Consider the following 15,525-nt stretch of genomic DNA (forward strand, 5'->3'; position numbering starts at 1 on the left):
GATTCAGTCTTGCACTGAAATTGCCATACTACCTCTTAGCATGTAGCTGTGCTGTGGGAAGTGCTCTCCTTTGTAAAGAGAGTCAGATCCAAGGGAGGCTGTGTATGCGAACCACCCTCCCCCGTAACTGTCTCCTCCCTGTTGTGTATTTGTATTTCCAGAGAGAATGTCTTTGAGGTTCTTGTCTACGCAGATAACTGTCACCTCATTGCTCAGAGCCTACATCTCCGATTTGGTAGAAAACATTGCAGTTCCGACAGTCAAGAAATATGTAATGATTTTTTGTCTTACAAACTTGTTCTCTCGGCAGCTTATGTGATCTCATTGATAATTCTACCCTGTAGTGTCGAGAATTGCAGCGTTGTTGAAAGTTGACAGAGTGTAAGTTATCTGAACTGATGTCTGAAGTCACAGTGCTGTGACTGTTGGCCAAGGATTCCCTTTAGAATTGAAGTGGACCCCCCCCCCCCCCCCAGTAACTAGGGGCCACATTCCACCACTGAGACTGGACAGACTAGCGTGGCTTAGAAACGGATGAGCAGAGGCACCGTTAGTAGAAATGATGCAGTAGTATTTATTTAGAGAGTGATGGCCATGTCCCGTGTTATTTAGTCATACTAGAGAGCCAACCAAGTTTGAATAATGAAGGTGTAGAGTCTTCGTCCTCACTGACAAACTGTCTGAATAAGGAGCCGGGATGCGTCGGGTCATCTGCTCGGGAGAGTGCCGGGGGGACAACCTGCCATGGCATGGAGAGGAAAGTGCCTTAGAGTCCACCCAGATCCTCCTGCCTGCTCACCCTCCGCCCTGCCCCACCCCGCCCCGCCCCACCCCACTCGGAGTGCACACAGCACACACAGACCTGAGAAGCACGGCAGCTCTAGTTCAGGGGATTGAAGAGGACGTGGGGACGACTAAACTGCAAAGGGAACCACTGTAGGAAAGGGTAAATATACACCTCCTTTCCGCGGTGGTTCCTCTACTATGGACAGAATTTAAAGGTCGGTTACTTGAAGTAGAAATTTAGAATTATGGAGGGAAGTTACTGCACAGGCCAATGCTTATGGAGTGGATGTTTTGTGCAAGAATTTTTTTTACTACCATCTCCCAAGTTTTAAAACCAGATGTTTGACAAAGATTTTGGATCTTAATGGGTTTGTGGCAGGGAATATGGAAAGGATTCATTGCTCATGTTTTGTCTAGCAATAAAGTAAACAAGTAAATGCTATAAGAAGCCAGCATTTGAGCTCTCAAACACACATGTATACAACACAATGCAGAAATACCCAGGACTCCTCCTGCAGGCTAATGGATGGCAACCTACTGAAACAAAATGTGTATTAACAAGAAAATGTAAAACTCAAGAAAGCAAATTTCCTTTTATTTACCACCCAAGTAAAAGAAATGGAAGATGAAACCATCACCAAAACAACCATTTTTTCCCCAAACAAGTATAACGATAGTGCCGGGTAAGCAGTTCACTCTCATCCTACAAAACCCAAGAACAACCTCCTTCCTGTCCTGCAGCTCTTCTCCAGCCTCGGCAGCCTGAGGCCTGTTTCTATATGAGGCTACTTGATAGTGTAAATGAGCACCTTTTAAACCTATCCGCTCAAGCTAGTAAAACCTGTACTTCTATATTGCGCCGCCATTAAAAGCAGCATTAGTGCATTTTGTCATTCAGTTCTTTATTGATTCTTTAAGGGGAGCCGATTGGGTGGTTTGGTGGGAGATGGGACAGGATCCATAGGGATGAACTTGATTTCTGCACTAACCTGGGATTTGGATTCGATGCTTCTGCTGGTTGATTTGGCCTTTCGAGTGCTTGTCATGCTCAGTGGAAGAAGTCCAAACCTCCAAGACAAGACGAAGGCATTTCAGTGGCATGAACAGGAAGCTGGGGGCCAGCAGAAGCCTGGTGGAATCGTTACCTGATCTGACTCGATGCCAGCGGCAGTATGTTATGGGGTTCTTGCGAGTTGAATGTACTGCTCCTGGGGGTGAACTGATTCTCTGTACCAGTAACCAGTCCAAACAGAACCTGACAGACAAGAAGGGGGTACAAAAGCATGGTGGGTTTATTGGCCAGTTAAAACCGCTGTGTAAGTGAATACTTTGTGATCACCATCATTTTGGGGAACATTCTTTTCAGTGTGTTAATGCTTAAAAATTACCACCTGTCAGAATCTCGGTCACATGCCTCCTTTATTCCTTTCTGAGGCCTTGATAAACCTGAATAACCCTTACCTACCATGAGAGGGGTCAGATCTCAGCAGTGAGATCTTACTTATCCTCTCTCAGTCTTTATAACTAACCTCAGCTCGTGCCCTGCCCCTCCCAGCCTGCCTCCTGGAGCGGGTTTATCTGTCACAGGGACTGGCTTACAGAAGTTCGCTGCACCAGGCGCGTGAGGTTGCTGTTGAGGTGTGGTGTGAACACATCCAGGTCAAAAGGATCAATGAGTGCTTCCAAGTAGTCAGCCACTTTCTCAATTCTGAAAAAAGGATTAGGATGATGAGTCCACAGTTTTAGGACAAAAACCCATTTTCTGGTACTTGAATGCTATGGAAATCCTGGAGCTGGATTTATTCTTAATTGCTGGCTCAGTACCACTTGTTACTAACTGTTGTGCTTAATAATCCTCAAGAGTTTTGAGCTGATGTGATGTCTAAGTCAAGTCCATTTTTTCCCATGCTGTGTTTAGGGAGGGCACTGGAGGCTCCAATTATACCCAGCAGTTGGTAGGCTGACTCGCGAGAAGAGGAATGAGAGCCCACTTAGTCCGCCTGGCCATGGAATCTATCCAGCAGGTGGTCAGTGTTTATCTTGCTGGCAACAGGAGAGCTTCCTGTCTAAAACAAGCACAGCTACTGTGCAGCGCGGCTACTGGTGGCTCCCCGGGAAAGGGAAAAGGGGCTGCTTGCATTTGGCAGAGGCTGTATTGGGAGAGCTGGGGTGAGGCTACCTGGAGTCCTGCTTGCTGCGGCCACTTTTCACCTCTTCACCCTTGGCTGTGAGCACAGTGCTGAGGTAGCGCAGGTCGTAAAGCAGCTGCAGTGCCCGGTTCTGGGTCATTGGGAATGCACCTTCTCTCTGCAAACGAATGCCCCGCCGCCCATTAAGGGAGATGACTTCCATGCACGGAAGAAACAGCGTCACGGGTTGGCTGAGTCCCAGCTTATTTCAGAAGCAGATGCTTTTCACATTCAGACCACTTGAATCTCACAACAAACAGCTTAGAAACTTGGTCTTAAAACCCAACCGCAGGGAGGACCCAGCCCTTAAAAAAGGTCTCGGGTGCTGGAGATGGTCATTTTAAAGGGAAAACGCCCCTTGCATGAAGGAGAGGCCTTGTGAGCAAGCTCAGAAGAGAAGGCTTACCTGAATTCTTCCCAAATTGGGAGGTGGGCCTGTCTTAAAAGTGTTACTAATGAAATGGGAATATGCCACGAGGGCAGAATGCTTCCCAGACCATGGGTGAGAGGGGAGAGGAAGCTGGGAGGCAGAGACTCTTAAATACCTCCCCACGCTGTGCATTGTAATCCTTCCAACTCCCTCCCAGCCCCAGAGCCGTTTAGTTTAAGAGACCACATTTGATCCCGAGGAAACTGAGATGTAAATGATTCGCCCCAAACCCCGGTGTGTGACTGTGCCTGGTCAGGAGGGGTCTTTGTTACTCTGAGGCCTTCCTCCTCCCACTGTACTGACTGCCTTTTTATGAAGACCTGCCTGACCCCTGAGAGCGGTGTAATTACACTCGCAGAGTTGTAGGCCACTACCAACTCGATAGCCTGAGCTCAGTGACCCTCAACACCCAGAGTCCTTGCTGTGCGCTGCCCAGACCCCAGAAAAAGCTAAGGTTTATTTCAGTGTTTAGTGGAGAAAACTTCAAACACCTACCTTCATCTCTTTTCCTTCTGAGAGTTTCTCATAGGCAGCTACTACTTGAGCCACACAGTTTTTCAGCATCTCCTGCAGCGTCACCTTGGGCAAGGCATGGCCTCCAACCCGGTTAATTTCCTGGCACAAGCTGAACAGGAAGGACTGCACATACCAGGACGGCTGAAAGAACAAAGGAGCACCGAGTCGCCAACTTGCACCAATTATGTAAATGAGATGCAGTAAATATGGGTCCATCTATCCTGGCTTCACACCAAGACCTTGACCTCTCCAATCAGCTCCTCTTACAGACCAGCTAACAGATCCGAGTGACATTTGCTGTCATTCCCTTGGTGGCCTGGGTCGACCTGGCTGGTGGCACTGTTGTACGTTGCTGTTTTCACTAAAGGGTAAGTGGTTCTCTAATTAGCAGAGCCTGTGCTACGAAAGGGAAGAATCATAACTGACTCTGAGCAGTCTCTTTACTTGGCCCCAGGGCCACTTTGCCTCCCGCACCCCCTGCAGAAAGTGGTAACTATACTTGCAGCTCACCCTCCGCAGCTGACAATTAGTGACTTTCTAAGCTCTTTCCTTTCCCCAGAGCAGGTCAGCCCGGCTCTGACAGGGCCCTGGCTTACCTGGGTGGGGAGTCGGATCTTGGATGTGATGCTGCTGCCAGACTCCGCTTCCTCCTGAATTTCTAGTTCATCCCAGCTGGTGGCCGTGGCCAGGACTGAACCAGCATCATCTAGAAGTAATGACTGGGCAAATCCATGAGCTAAAACCTGGTAATAAAAGGCAGATGCCCAGAGAGGCCACTCAGATCCTGCAGAGTTTGTTTCAGACTCTAGAGTTTCTGCTGCTTAGGTCACGTGGGGTGGCAAGTGGCAAACGTCACTCTCCTCTTGGCTAATTACTGGTATCGGCAATGGGGATGTTGTTGCTAATTACTCTGCAAATGTCAGCTCTTAAGACAACAGCAGAGACTATAGGGAATGTGATATTTAGGGTGAAGAGCAGGAAATACAGATCCTTCTCCAGAGAGATGGTCTTTCTCATTAGATGGAAGGGAAAAATCACCAGGGTTTCTGTCTAAGTCCAGACTAAAAATGAATGGAAGAGGTTTGACATTTGCTCTGTGTGGAGTAAGAATTGTTATTTCCTTTCTGTTAAAAGATCAAGGTCGGCAAGACTGGACTGTAGTGACGGGGAGACGAGGAGTGGGGAGCGAGAAAAGAACGCGGCCATGCTACCTGTACTCACTTGCACAACCGCCGAGCTCCAGACCCGGTAGCCCATCACACTCTGCTGCAGGAGGAGCTCCTTAACTTCCTGCCACTGGGCCTGCGTAGGTAGGACTTTCTCCGTTTTCCCCTTCCCTTGTTTTTTCAGGGCCCTGGAATCCCTTGCTGGTTTCTCAGAGCTCCCAGATTTTCCCAGGATGCACTGCTTCAAGTGAGGACACAGTTCTCCCAGGGACTGGCAGAGCCTGGCCATGAAGAGGACCGCATGCAGCTTGTCACGGCCCAGGGCACCCTGCTGGCCTTGCACAGCTTCCTCGATGCTCTGCAGCTCTGCCCGGATGCAGTCCGTGATGTGCCTGATGCAGGCCACCGAGTGAGTCCGCAGCATCTCCTGCACAGTCCCAGCATCCGCGTACCTGTCAAAGGCACAGTTCTTGGCTTGCACGGGGGTGACCTCCTTGGACAGTGATGAGTCGTCAGAGGGAAGGTAAGCCAGGAGGTCATCCAGTTTCACCTTCAGTTTAGCGTCTAGGGCAGCGCAGAAGTTCTGTACACAAGGGCTGACAGCTTGAGCTTTCATGGAGAGCCCACTGCCGCCAAACGGGCCCCGGCTCGCCACGCTGACCCAGGCGGCATCGGAAGGCAGGTCACCGGGACTCTCAGACCAGAGGAAGAGAGACATGTTGTGCTCAAAGTGGATGTGCTTGTTGGAAGCAGACTTGCTGGTGCTGCCCTCGAGCTCCTGCAAGGCGGAGGTGAGGAGCTGCCTGGAGCTCGTGGAGATGGAGTCAAAGCCCTCTTTTGTCAGCGTCTGAAACAGAACGAGAAGAGCAATTCCTTTCAGAAATCTCAACACAAGAGGACCAAGTGGCAGTCCTCCAGGCTCAGATGCCATGACGCTGGCAGAGGACAGTCATCACTGATGGACACAGACACGTTCCCGACCACCTGACAGAGGCCTGGGCTCTTCCAGCGCCGGAGTCGGGGTCTCTGTGCAGATCCAGAAGAGCCCCCCGGAAGGCATGCTAGGACTCCCTGAAGTAAGTCAGCAGGGAAAGAACACACTCCAGACAGTCACAGATCACACCAGGACTGGCCGTAAAACCGACTGCCCGCGGTACCTGTAATCGGCCAAGGAACAGCTGCTGCATCAGGTCCTCCCACAACAAGAGGGGCTTCTCCAGAAGCCGCCGGCACACCACGTCCCAGCTGCGACTGGTGGACTCATGGGTAAGGAGTTCCCACATGGCGTCCCGGATCCCCGCCAGGCCTTTCATGCTCTTCACGAACATGAGCAGGTTGGTGATCCCGTTCTTAATGTCTTCCTTGCACCTGCAACACAGCCATTTTCCTTAGGCCTCATTGGATTCGTGATTCCACACCTTTATTAAGAGAAAGAGCAGGCCTCCATCTGAAAACCTCCTAATACATAAACATACTTATCTCAGAGCAATTACAAATACGCATAAGCACAGCGTTTCTGGCTGAATGGGGGAGACCCTGTGGCCCTTTCACCGGCCTACCCTTGCTTCTCTGAGGCATCCGGAAGGAAGTCGAGAGCCCTACAGAGTGTCTTCAAGAACTAAAGAAAAGTTTAGGGTGACAGAACTCATACATAAAGAGAATTTAAAATCCTCTACGTAGTATTTTGAAGGACAGATTCCTTCTTGGTTCCCCACAGTAGGGGCTATCCCGCCATGAAGCTGGCGACAGGTGGCCGAGTGAGGAGCCGACCTGACCTAGTGAGCGGTGTGCAGAGCGTCATCCAGGAGGTCAGGCTTGTCCCTCATCATCACTGGCCCTTTGGCCACACACGAGGCTGCCAGGGTGGTGCCTGCCGGCCCCGGGAAAGCTCTGCCTACTCACATGTGGATCCACTTCTGCAGCGTGTCCGTTAGGTACTCCTGGCTGATGGGACGTGCGAGGGTCCGCAGAGCCGGCCGGAACTCGACAACGGATGCCGGCAGGTGCTTGAACCAGCTGCAGAGCTTCATCTCTTCTTGGAGAACACCGACGCCCTTTTCTAAAGAGAAGGCCAAGTGAGAAGGAGCCGGGCCCTCCTCTGAACAACATGTTAAACAATGGACCTAGGAATTTCCACAGACCATCTAGTCTTCCTCTGGGCAGGGCAGACTGGAGCCCTGAAAAAGGGGGGAAAGGGAAGCACAGAACATGTCCAGGGCTCCGTCATCAGGGAGCTGGCAGCTTCCCTCCAACTCCGGTCATCCTATTGGCTGAGAAGGCAAGGAAAGCGAGGAATGGGATGGGGAAGAGAGAAAGAAGTCCTGGGTGCTGTGCAGTCCACGACATTTGCAAAGTAGAACTCAAGTTGTCAAAAAGGTGATGCTTCCTGTTTCTCACCATCCTCCAACCTCCCTTAAAGATCTGAGGGAAGAACTGATGGCCACTCATCCTGATCAGTGAGTTATAGCTCTTCAGAGGTGACCGCTCCCTCCAGCAGGGCATAGGCCACGCTGTGTGACTCCGGGAGGCCCCTCACTGTGCCTCAGGGCCTTTGCACATCCTCTTCCCTTTGCCTGGCACTCTTTTCCCTGCCTTCTTCACCGGACTAAGTCTTACTCAACTTTTAGGTTTCAGTTTAAATATCACTTCTCCAGGTAACATTGGTGAGGTCCCTCATGTCAATGCTCCCAAGCCAACTTCTACTCCACCTTCAGAGCAAAGACCAATATTGATATTAAACAGGTATGTGTGTATTTGACTTCAAAATCTGCCTCTGCCACTAGACTGTTACCTCTACAAAGGTGGGTTCCGTATTTGTCCAGTTCACTGCTGTATCCCAGAGCCTAGCATAGTAGCTGGCAGATGGTAGATGCTCCATAACCATCATTTGAATGAACCAGAAGATAAGAAAGGTTGGCTACGAGCTTACCGGTAGGATGCTGGCCTGTGATGGTCTCCAGAGTTGAGAAGAGCAAGCCGCATGGCAGGGATGGGTCTGGCAGCAGCCCTTCTGGTAAAGTGTAGAAGAGAGCATGCGCTTGGTTCAAAGTGGTGGCCAGCAACTCCACTAACGAGCAAATCTGAGCCTTGATACCAGCACCTACGGAAGAAACCATCCCTTTAAACACTCCCCTCTAGTAACGTTAGTAACAGAAAATGCTCTGCATGCTTCGGTCTCCCTCAGCGCATCCTTCCCCATTCCCGTGGTACCCACCATGGTGCGGCTGGTTGAGAAGTTTCTGAATAGCTGCCTTTCTGGCCAACAGGAAGTCTGCCAGGGCTTGGCGAGGAGAACTCTCTTCTAAGAGCATTATAGAGCACAGGGCCTCCGCTACTGCTTGGTCCGACACAGCCTGGCACTTGAGCAGCATCTTGCTTTCATGCAGAATGGTTGTCCTAGAAAGATGACAAGGGTCACCAGGGGGTTTTGCACATTTTGAGACAAGAGCCTTGGGGCCCCAGGAAAGAAGACATCTTCCACAAAGCTGTCGTGGTGAAGCGCAGCCCTCACCAGAGAGCATCACGCTGGGTCCACCTACCGGAAGTGGCTGGCTGCTGCCACCTGCCGGATGAGTATGGGGAAGCGGGAGAGGACGGGGCTGTAGCGGGAGCCGGAAGAATCCAGCTGGAGCAGGCTGTGCAGGTGGCAGCAGAGCAGGTACAGCTGTGTGGCGTGGAGGTGCTGAGAGGCTTCCATTGAGCTCCAGATCTTCTCAGGAATTTCTAGGAGGAGCTTGATCTGGGCAGCCATGCTGTAGAACTTCTCCCGGGATGGCTGTGGCTGCAGGGAAGGCACGGGGTCAGAGGAGGAAACACGCAGGGCGTGTTCGGCAGGCTGAAGTGTGGGGGCACTTGAGGGTTCACAGCTTTCAAGGAGCCTGTGCAGTGCCCTTCAGCAAGGCACCGAAGCGCAGTGCGATGGAGTTCCTGGAGGGGCGTGCTGCGCAATCCCACCAGTTTCTCCTACCTGTGGCTGCAGCTTTGCTCAGGCCCAGGGAGAGGCACGCTTACCCTGGTCATCGCACAGTCTGGTTACCACGGCTCCTGTGATGCCTCAATGGCACGGATAGATGTTCAGCCTTATACACATTCTCCTGCTTCTTCAAGTGCATCATGGACTTCCTTGCTGGCTGTTCTATTCACCAGCCCTCCACCGAACCTTCACTTGTCTCAGTCCTCATCCACCCCTGTCAGTCTGTCCTTTCACTTCAGGATTCTCTTCCCTCAAGCATCACCTCTAAGCAGACCACTACTACATCTTTATCTTTAGTCCTCGTCACTCCTCTGAATCCCAGTCCAGCCTTTTGTGCTGCTGCCTGCTAGGTGTGACTACCCTTCCATTATCAGTCTACTTCAAACTAAATTCACCTCCCTCACAAAAATCTTGGCCATCTCCTCCCTATCTTAGCACACATCACACTCTACTGCTAAATTCCCCAAAGTCATGTCCTTCTGATGGGCTCTCTTGATCTCTTTGCCATCTAAGTTTCTGTTACACTTCCACGACTCTAATGCAGGTCATCATCATAACACCTCGCACTCAGATTCATCCAAAAACATTTAGCCTGTGCTGTGTTCATTCACTCCTCCTCCAATCGATCCTTTTCCTTTACTGTCAAGTTTGCCTTCTTCAGCAGCTACTTAGATATTATCTTTGCTTCGTTTTAAAGGCTCCTCACTGCTTCTATCAGCCTGGTAGTCAAGGGTTCCCATCCTCCACTACTTTCTTCCAGGGGCCCTTGAATCCGCTGGTTTGCATGTGTGGGGCAGAGGGGCGATTTCATCTCCCAGGGAACGCCTGGCAGTATCTGGAGACATCTGTGATGATCACAGTGGGGAGAGGGAGGGTGCTGCTGGCATCTCACAGATGGAGGCCAGGAATGCTTCTACACTTCCACAGGACAGCCACTCCCACAAAGCATGACCCGGCCCCAAATGTCAACAGCACGAGGGTGAGGAACCCTGCTTTAATTAAATTCATTACCAGTTTTGTCTTTACATATTTCAGACCCACATTCCAAGCCTCATCTGTCCTTAAGGCCTCTCTCTGCTGAGAAGGAAGGACCGAGTCTGAAACGACTTCCTTCGGAATTCTTATGGTAAATGTGCACAATTATTTTGGGAACTGATCACCATAATGCTAAAATGTTTTCTACTGCTACTGTGCATTATTTACATTTTTTCTTATCAATTTTTCATGGATTTAATAGCTGGGATAGATTGTAAGCTCTGGCAGAGCAGGAACTGGGGGACTTCCATTTCTTTGTGCCCTAAAGAAAGGCAATGTTTGGTGGGTTTAAGTCAGATATAGCAACTATAAAAATAAATACATTTCTAAAAGCAAGCAAGAGTACAAGTTAATTTACTAATAAACCTTGAAGCATGGCTCAGTTGTAACAGAGGCTGGCCACGTAGGGAGGGACATGTACTCTGTGTACAGCTTACAGAGGAATGAGGTCACTCATTTCAAAAATCAGCTATTTCCAACCTATTTTCTTAACATTTTTTAAAATTATTGATTTCAGAGAGAGGAAGGGAGGGAGGGATAGAAATATCAATGATGAGAAAGAATCATTCATCAGCAGCCTCCTGCAAGCCTCTACTTTGGGTTGAGCCTGCAACCCAGGCATGTGCCCTGACCCAGAATCAAACAGAATCGAAGGGTGACCCCCTGGTTCACGGGTCGAGGCTCAACCACTGAGCTACACCGGCCGCCCCAACCTGCTATTGTGGGAGCCCAGCCTACTGACCTACTTCCTCTAAGACCGGGATGGTATTAAAAACTTCCAAAATGGAGCTAAGTGGTACTTTTGCAGTTTCTCCTTGCACGGCGCTGTAAGGTTCTTCTCCCAGGTTAAGAACAAATCCTTGTTGACCTTTCTCGCCCTCGCGCCCTTTTCTTTTCAAGCTGTCACTGTCCCTAAGTCAACACTGTCCTCCAAGCACAGAACACAAAACGCTGCTCCAACCTGAGGGTGTGCTCAGGGCCGCGTCCTTCCACCTCACGTCTGATGCACGACCCTCCAGCCACGGGTGACCTGGCTCCTTGGGACTGCGGACGTGATTCTGGGGAACTGGGTGGGGAAGGCTGGTAGGAGGAATGAACGACTGGGGGGACGATGTCAACGTGGAGAAATCTGTGCTAAGAACGTCGGGAAATGTCACACAGGGAGAAAGCCGAGCTGTCAGGCCAGGGAGACCCCTGGCGTTTCCCGCTAACGTCGGACGTGGGAGCCCGTGGAACCCACGAGGAGACGAGGGCTTCCCGGCCGGAAGTCGGGAGGCTCCCGCAGAAGGAGCCAGATGGCCTGGCGGGTGGGTCAGCAGCCAGCGGGAGGCCTGCCGCCCGCGTCCCCGAGCGGAGGAGCCCCGAAGTGGCGCACGCTCCCCCCGAAAGCAGGTGAGGCTGCGCGCCGGCGGGTCCGCGGGAGGCTGCGCGCGGGGGCTGCGGGGCCCGGGACTGACCTGCGGGTCCCGCGGCGGCCGGGGCGCGGCCGAGCCCGCCTGGCGGAGACGCGCGCAGTACTGGTCGGTGGCCTTCACGGCGTCCACCAGCCCCTCGGCGCAGCGGCGCATCTGGCCGATGGTGTCGGCCGCCTCGATCAGGTCGCGGTACCGCTCGCCCACCATCTGCCGCAGCTCCTCTTTCTTGTGCTCGATCTCGGCCCGAACCTGGCGCTCCAGCCCTCGGATCTCCTCCGCTCCGTGGGTCTCGAAAAGCGCCGCGGGGTCACGCAGATCCAGCCGCTTGAACGCGGCGGAGGTGGCCGCGGCCGCCATGATGGACCCGTCAGCCGCCCCTCAGGTCACTTCCGCCCGGCGGCCCCGCCGCGGGCGCCATCTTGGTTGGGGGCGGAAATACTTCCGCCCCGCTGGCAGCAAGGCCTGTTTCCGGCGGGCGCTGACCGGCGTTGGCCCCGCGCGGCGTTTTTAAAAAGGGAGACCACGTGGTTAGGTCAGATCGCCGAGGCTGACGGGCTGTGTGCGGGCCCAGCCTCACGGCGATCGGAAGCCCTTCCCAGCGCAGGCGGAGCCTTTCCTCGTCGGAGTTAAAGATCGTAATCGAACACCCGCCGTCCGGTGGTGAAGTCTCAGGGTGCTCCCGTCCCTTCCCGGGCCTGTCAGGACCCCGGACAGTGGTCTTTCCCCTGCGGCCAGGCGCTGGCACTCTCGATCGGTCCCTTTCCCTCGGAACCCCACAGGCTCCCGGTGTCCTGGGCCCTCCGGAGCCGGGGGGACGCCCAGAGCCGACCGCTGGTCCTGGACTGCGGCTGGCGTGCAGCCCGAATACGGTGCTCCCTGCTGCAGCCTGCGGTGGTGTCTTCGCGATGCCTTTCCGTGGTCCTGAGCCCAATGCCATGCTGGGAAAGGAGAGGTGTGAGTTTGTTTACAGTGGCTTGCACGGGTGCACACACCTGTCATTACAGGTGCATAGAGAAAGAGGCAATGCCACGCTGGGAAAAGAGACGTGTGAGTCCGCTTTGTTCTTTGGAAAGAGGAACTTCACGGGTGCTCTCTGCCGGGACGGAGCGCGGGGACGGGCTGCCCTCCTCAAGGGGGTGTGTGCGCACTCGTTTTGTTGTTTTTCTATTGTTGATGAATACGTTGGTTAGTTCTTTGGGGTTTTCGTTTTCGTTTCCAAACTAGTGTTTTGCCACTGGAGATGTTTCCCTGATACAGGCTTCCCTTGGATCCACCTGTCCGGGGAGGAGGGAATGGGAGAGAGGGAAGACCACAATCCTGAGAAAAAAATGCCCAGGAGGGCGGTGATGGCGGAGGTGTCACCTGACACCGACACAAAAATAAAATTTGGAGAGTGTGGCCTGTTTCTTCTAGGTATTTCCAAGACACTTCATTAAACACACACACACACACACACACAAAACATTTATCGGAGATTTCTATACTAATGTAGAGAGAATGGCATAATCTGCCCACCAGCTAGGTGTAATAACTCAAGGTCAGTCTTATCTATATTGCTGCCCACTTCCTCTCTCACCCATCACCTCCATTATTTTGATGCAAACCCCAAACATAAAATAGTTTCAATCTGTAAACAAGCCATTCTTTTATAATATCCTACTTTAGCTCACAGTAGCCCTACAATGTAGGGAATATTCTCATTTTACAAATGGATAACCCGGGACCCTCAGAGGCAAATGGATTTACTCAGTAATAGTATAATTTTCAAAGCCTGTTCAACAGAATGATCTGGTCTTCAAGGTAGGTAGGAATAATTATTCTCTGCAGGACAAAAACCCGGAAAGCTTATTTATACCTGCCCACGTTACGTAGCTAATAAGTGACAGAATCAGCCCTTGGACCTAGAATTTTGAATTCCTGGCTCATTCCTCTCCTACTTTGTCACACAGCTTCTCACAAACTCAACAAACACTCCCTGGTGATGGATCTGCAATTTGCCGTCACTGCATCCCGTTCTGTAGGGGACCCTCATCTGTGCTTGGCCGCCCTGCTGAACGTCTGTGTCTGGGGAAGTCGCCTCTGTATGGCAAGATCTTTTCCCCTTAGAGCTACTCTGTTACCGGCCAATCAGACACAGCCCCCTGGGACTTTAAATGGAGAGCCAGTGGTGCCACGAAGCAGGGACAATGCAGATCTCATTGTTGGCAGAGGGGCACCGGCAGCAGCCATTCTCTGAGACATCCAGCCGCAGGGCCCAGCCTCCAGAGCTGGCGGCAGCTGTGGGTGACGCAATGATATCCTCACCGGAACCGCCCTGTGGCACGCCTTGACTGGGTTCTGAATGTTTAGCTCCCTTTGTTCCTCTCTGCCCGCTGAGCCCAGTTCCCTACCTTCCCCAGAGATTCTACGAGCTGTCTAACAACTTAATGACAAATTTCATTTCTTTGAAAAATCAGTTTTGGTTGCCAGCCCTAGAGACTTTGCTGACACACTCCCCAAGTTTCCAGCTCCATGAGTTTGTCTGATGTCTTTTAAAAAAAAAATGTTTTTTTTGTTGTTGTTGTTTTGTTTTTTAGAGACAGAGGGAGGGAGAGGGATAGAGAGATAGAAACATTGATGAGAGACTGGGAATGGAATCAGTGACCTCTTGGTTCATGGGTCGATGCTCAACCACTGAGCCACACTGGCCGGGCTGCCTGATGTCTTTCTAACAGCCAGAGCAAGGAATGCCAACACATCAGTTAGGGTGTGGGGACCTACGGGTTTGTTTACGGTGGCTTGCACGGGCGCACACACCTGTCATTGCAGGTGCATAGAGAAGAGGCAAGCTCGCCAGCTGATTCTCCACTGTGGGGGTGTGTTCTGAAGGCAGTGCTTTCCCTAACCTTCCTCTCTGCTTCCCCGGCCAAGTTCATCTGCTGCCCTGTAGATGCCACTGTTGCTCTTCTGCCTGCAGAACCCAGCATCTAGCTGCCTCGAACGAAGGAACGGGCTTTGACTTGATACTCTCCCGGCTCCTTTCTAAGTTAGCAGCAGTAGCCCTGTCCTCTGCCTTCTGCCTTCTCTCCCAGTCAGAGCAGGATTGGGCGAGGAGCTCAGCTTCAGCAGCCAGCCTGGGTGCTGTGCTAGGGACAGACGGGCAGAGATGAGAACTAAAGTCTTTTTTTTTTTTCTCTTGGATGTTTCTATCTCTCCCTTCCTCTCTGAAATCAATAAAAATATATGTTAAAAGATAAAGGTATGGCAGTTTGGGGACTCAAGCTGGGGTGGCTCTCCAGGGGCCTGGGGGCAGAGGGCACATGGGGTGGCCATGCCTGGGAGGCGAGTGTCTGCATGCTGGAGGGCTGTCTTTCAAAAGTGGGGACATATTCTGACATTCTTACTTTTGCTCATCCCATGGGAACTCGTCTCTCGTTCTGAACATTGAGGGGCTAGGCTTCTGCTTACGTTTTAATAGAAATAGAAAAGCCACGCCAGCATGCTGCCTGAAATTAGAAGGGTTTTTCACAGATATTTTTAATTTTTTTGGCAGACACTGCATGCTCTCTCTCCTTTATGCGATATGCAGTCTAGCATCTGGGAGAGGGCCCCACAGACCTTGGTTCCCAAACTCAGTGATCCCATAAATATTGGCAAAGTGAGTGGATGGTGTCATGCGTGTATGTCACACCGTCACAGAGTCGCGGCTCAAAAGATGAGCCAGGAAAGGCAAAGGGTCTTCGGCCAGCAGTTGCCTAACCGTTGGGACACTGAACGCAGGAAGACAGTGCCCCGTCACACCACGCCCGTGGCAATGCCTGGTTTCCAATCAGGCGGCTGCGTGAGTGGCACCTCCCTGTTCCCTCTGGACCGTGACCTGCCGAATCTTATCCCTGAGCCCCGGTGATGCCGGAGGGAGGCCTGTGTTCTCACATGTGAGGATGGGGTGAGGACGGGGCATTGCTGACACGTGGAAAGGCAAAATGACCTAGGAACATGAAAATAGAAAATGGAACTCTCCTGAGCTGGAGAAATG

General features: G+C 51.9%; 1 protein-coding gene across 1 annotated transcript; it reads right to left on the reverse strand.

Moving 5' to 3' along the window:
- Window positions 1-105: 105 nt before the first annotated feature.
- On the reverse strand, window positions 106-11,904 carry COG1 (component of oligomeric golgi complex 1). Its single transcript, XM_079798363.1, has 14 exons — window positions 11,553-11,904; window positions 8,627-8,868; window positions 8,302-8,483; window positions 8,017-8,187; window positions 6,990-7,146; window positions 6,245-6,455; window positions 5,143-5,934; window positions 4,518-4,664; window positions 3,901-4,062; window positions 2,966-3,093; window positions 2,386-2,494; window positions 1,932-2,041; window positions 1,776-1,854; window positions 106-739 (listed from the first exon to the last, which is right to left on the reverse strand). Exons 1-14 carry the CDS (start codon window positions 11,865-11,867, stop codon window positions 605-607), a joined length of 2,940 nt encoding a protein of 979 aa, XP_079654489.1. The 5' UTR covers window positions 11,868-11,904; the 3' UTR covers window positions 106-604.
- Window positions 11,905-15,525: the final 3,621 nt, after the last annotated feature.

The sequence above is a fragment of the Cnephaeus nilssonii genome (genome assembly GCF_951640355.1).
Source record: "Cnephaeus nilssonii genome assembly, chromosome: 19".
NCBI lineage: Eukaryota > Metazoa > Chordata > Mammalia > Chiroptera > Vespertilionidae > Cnephaeus > Cnephaeus nilssonii.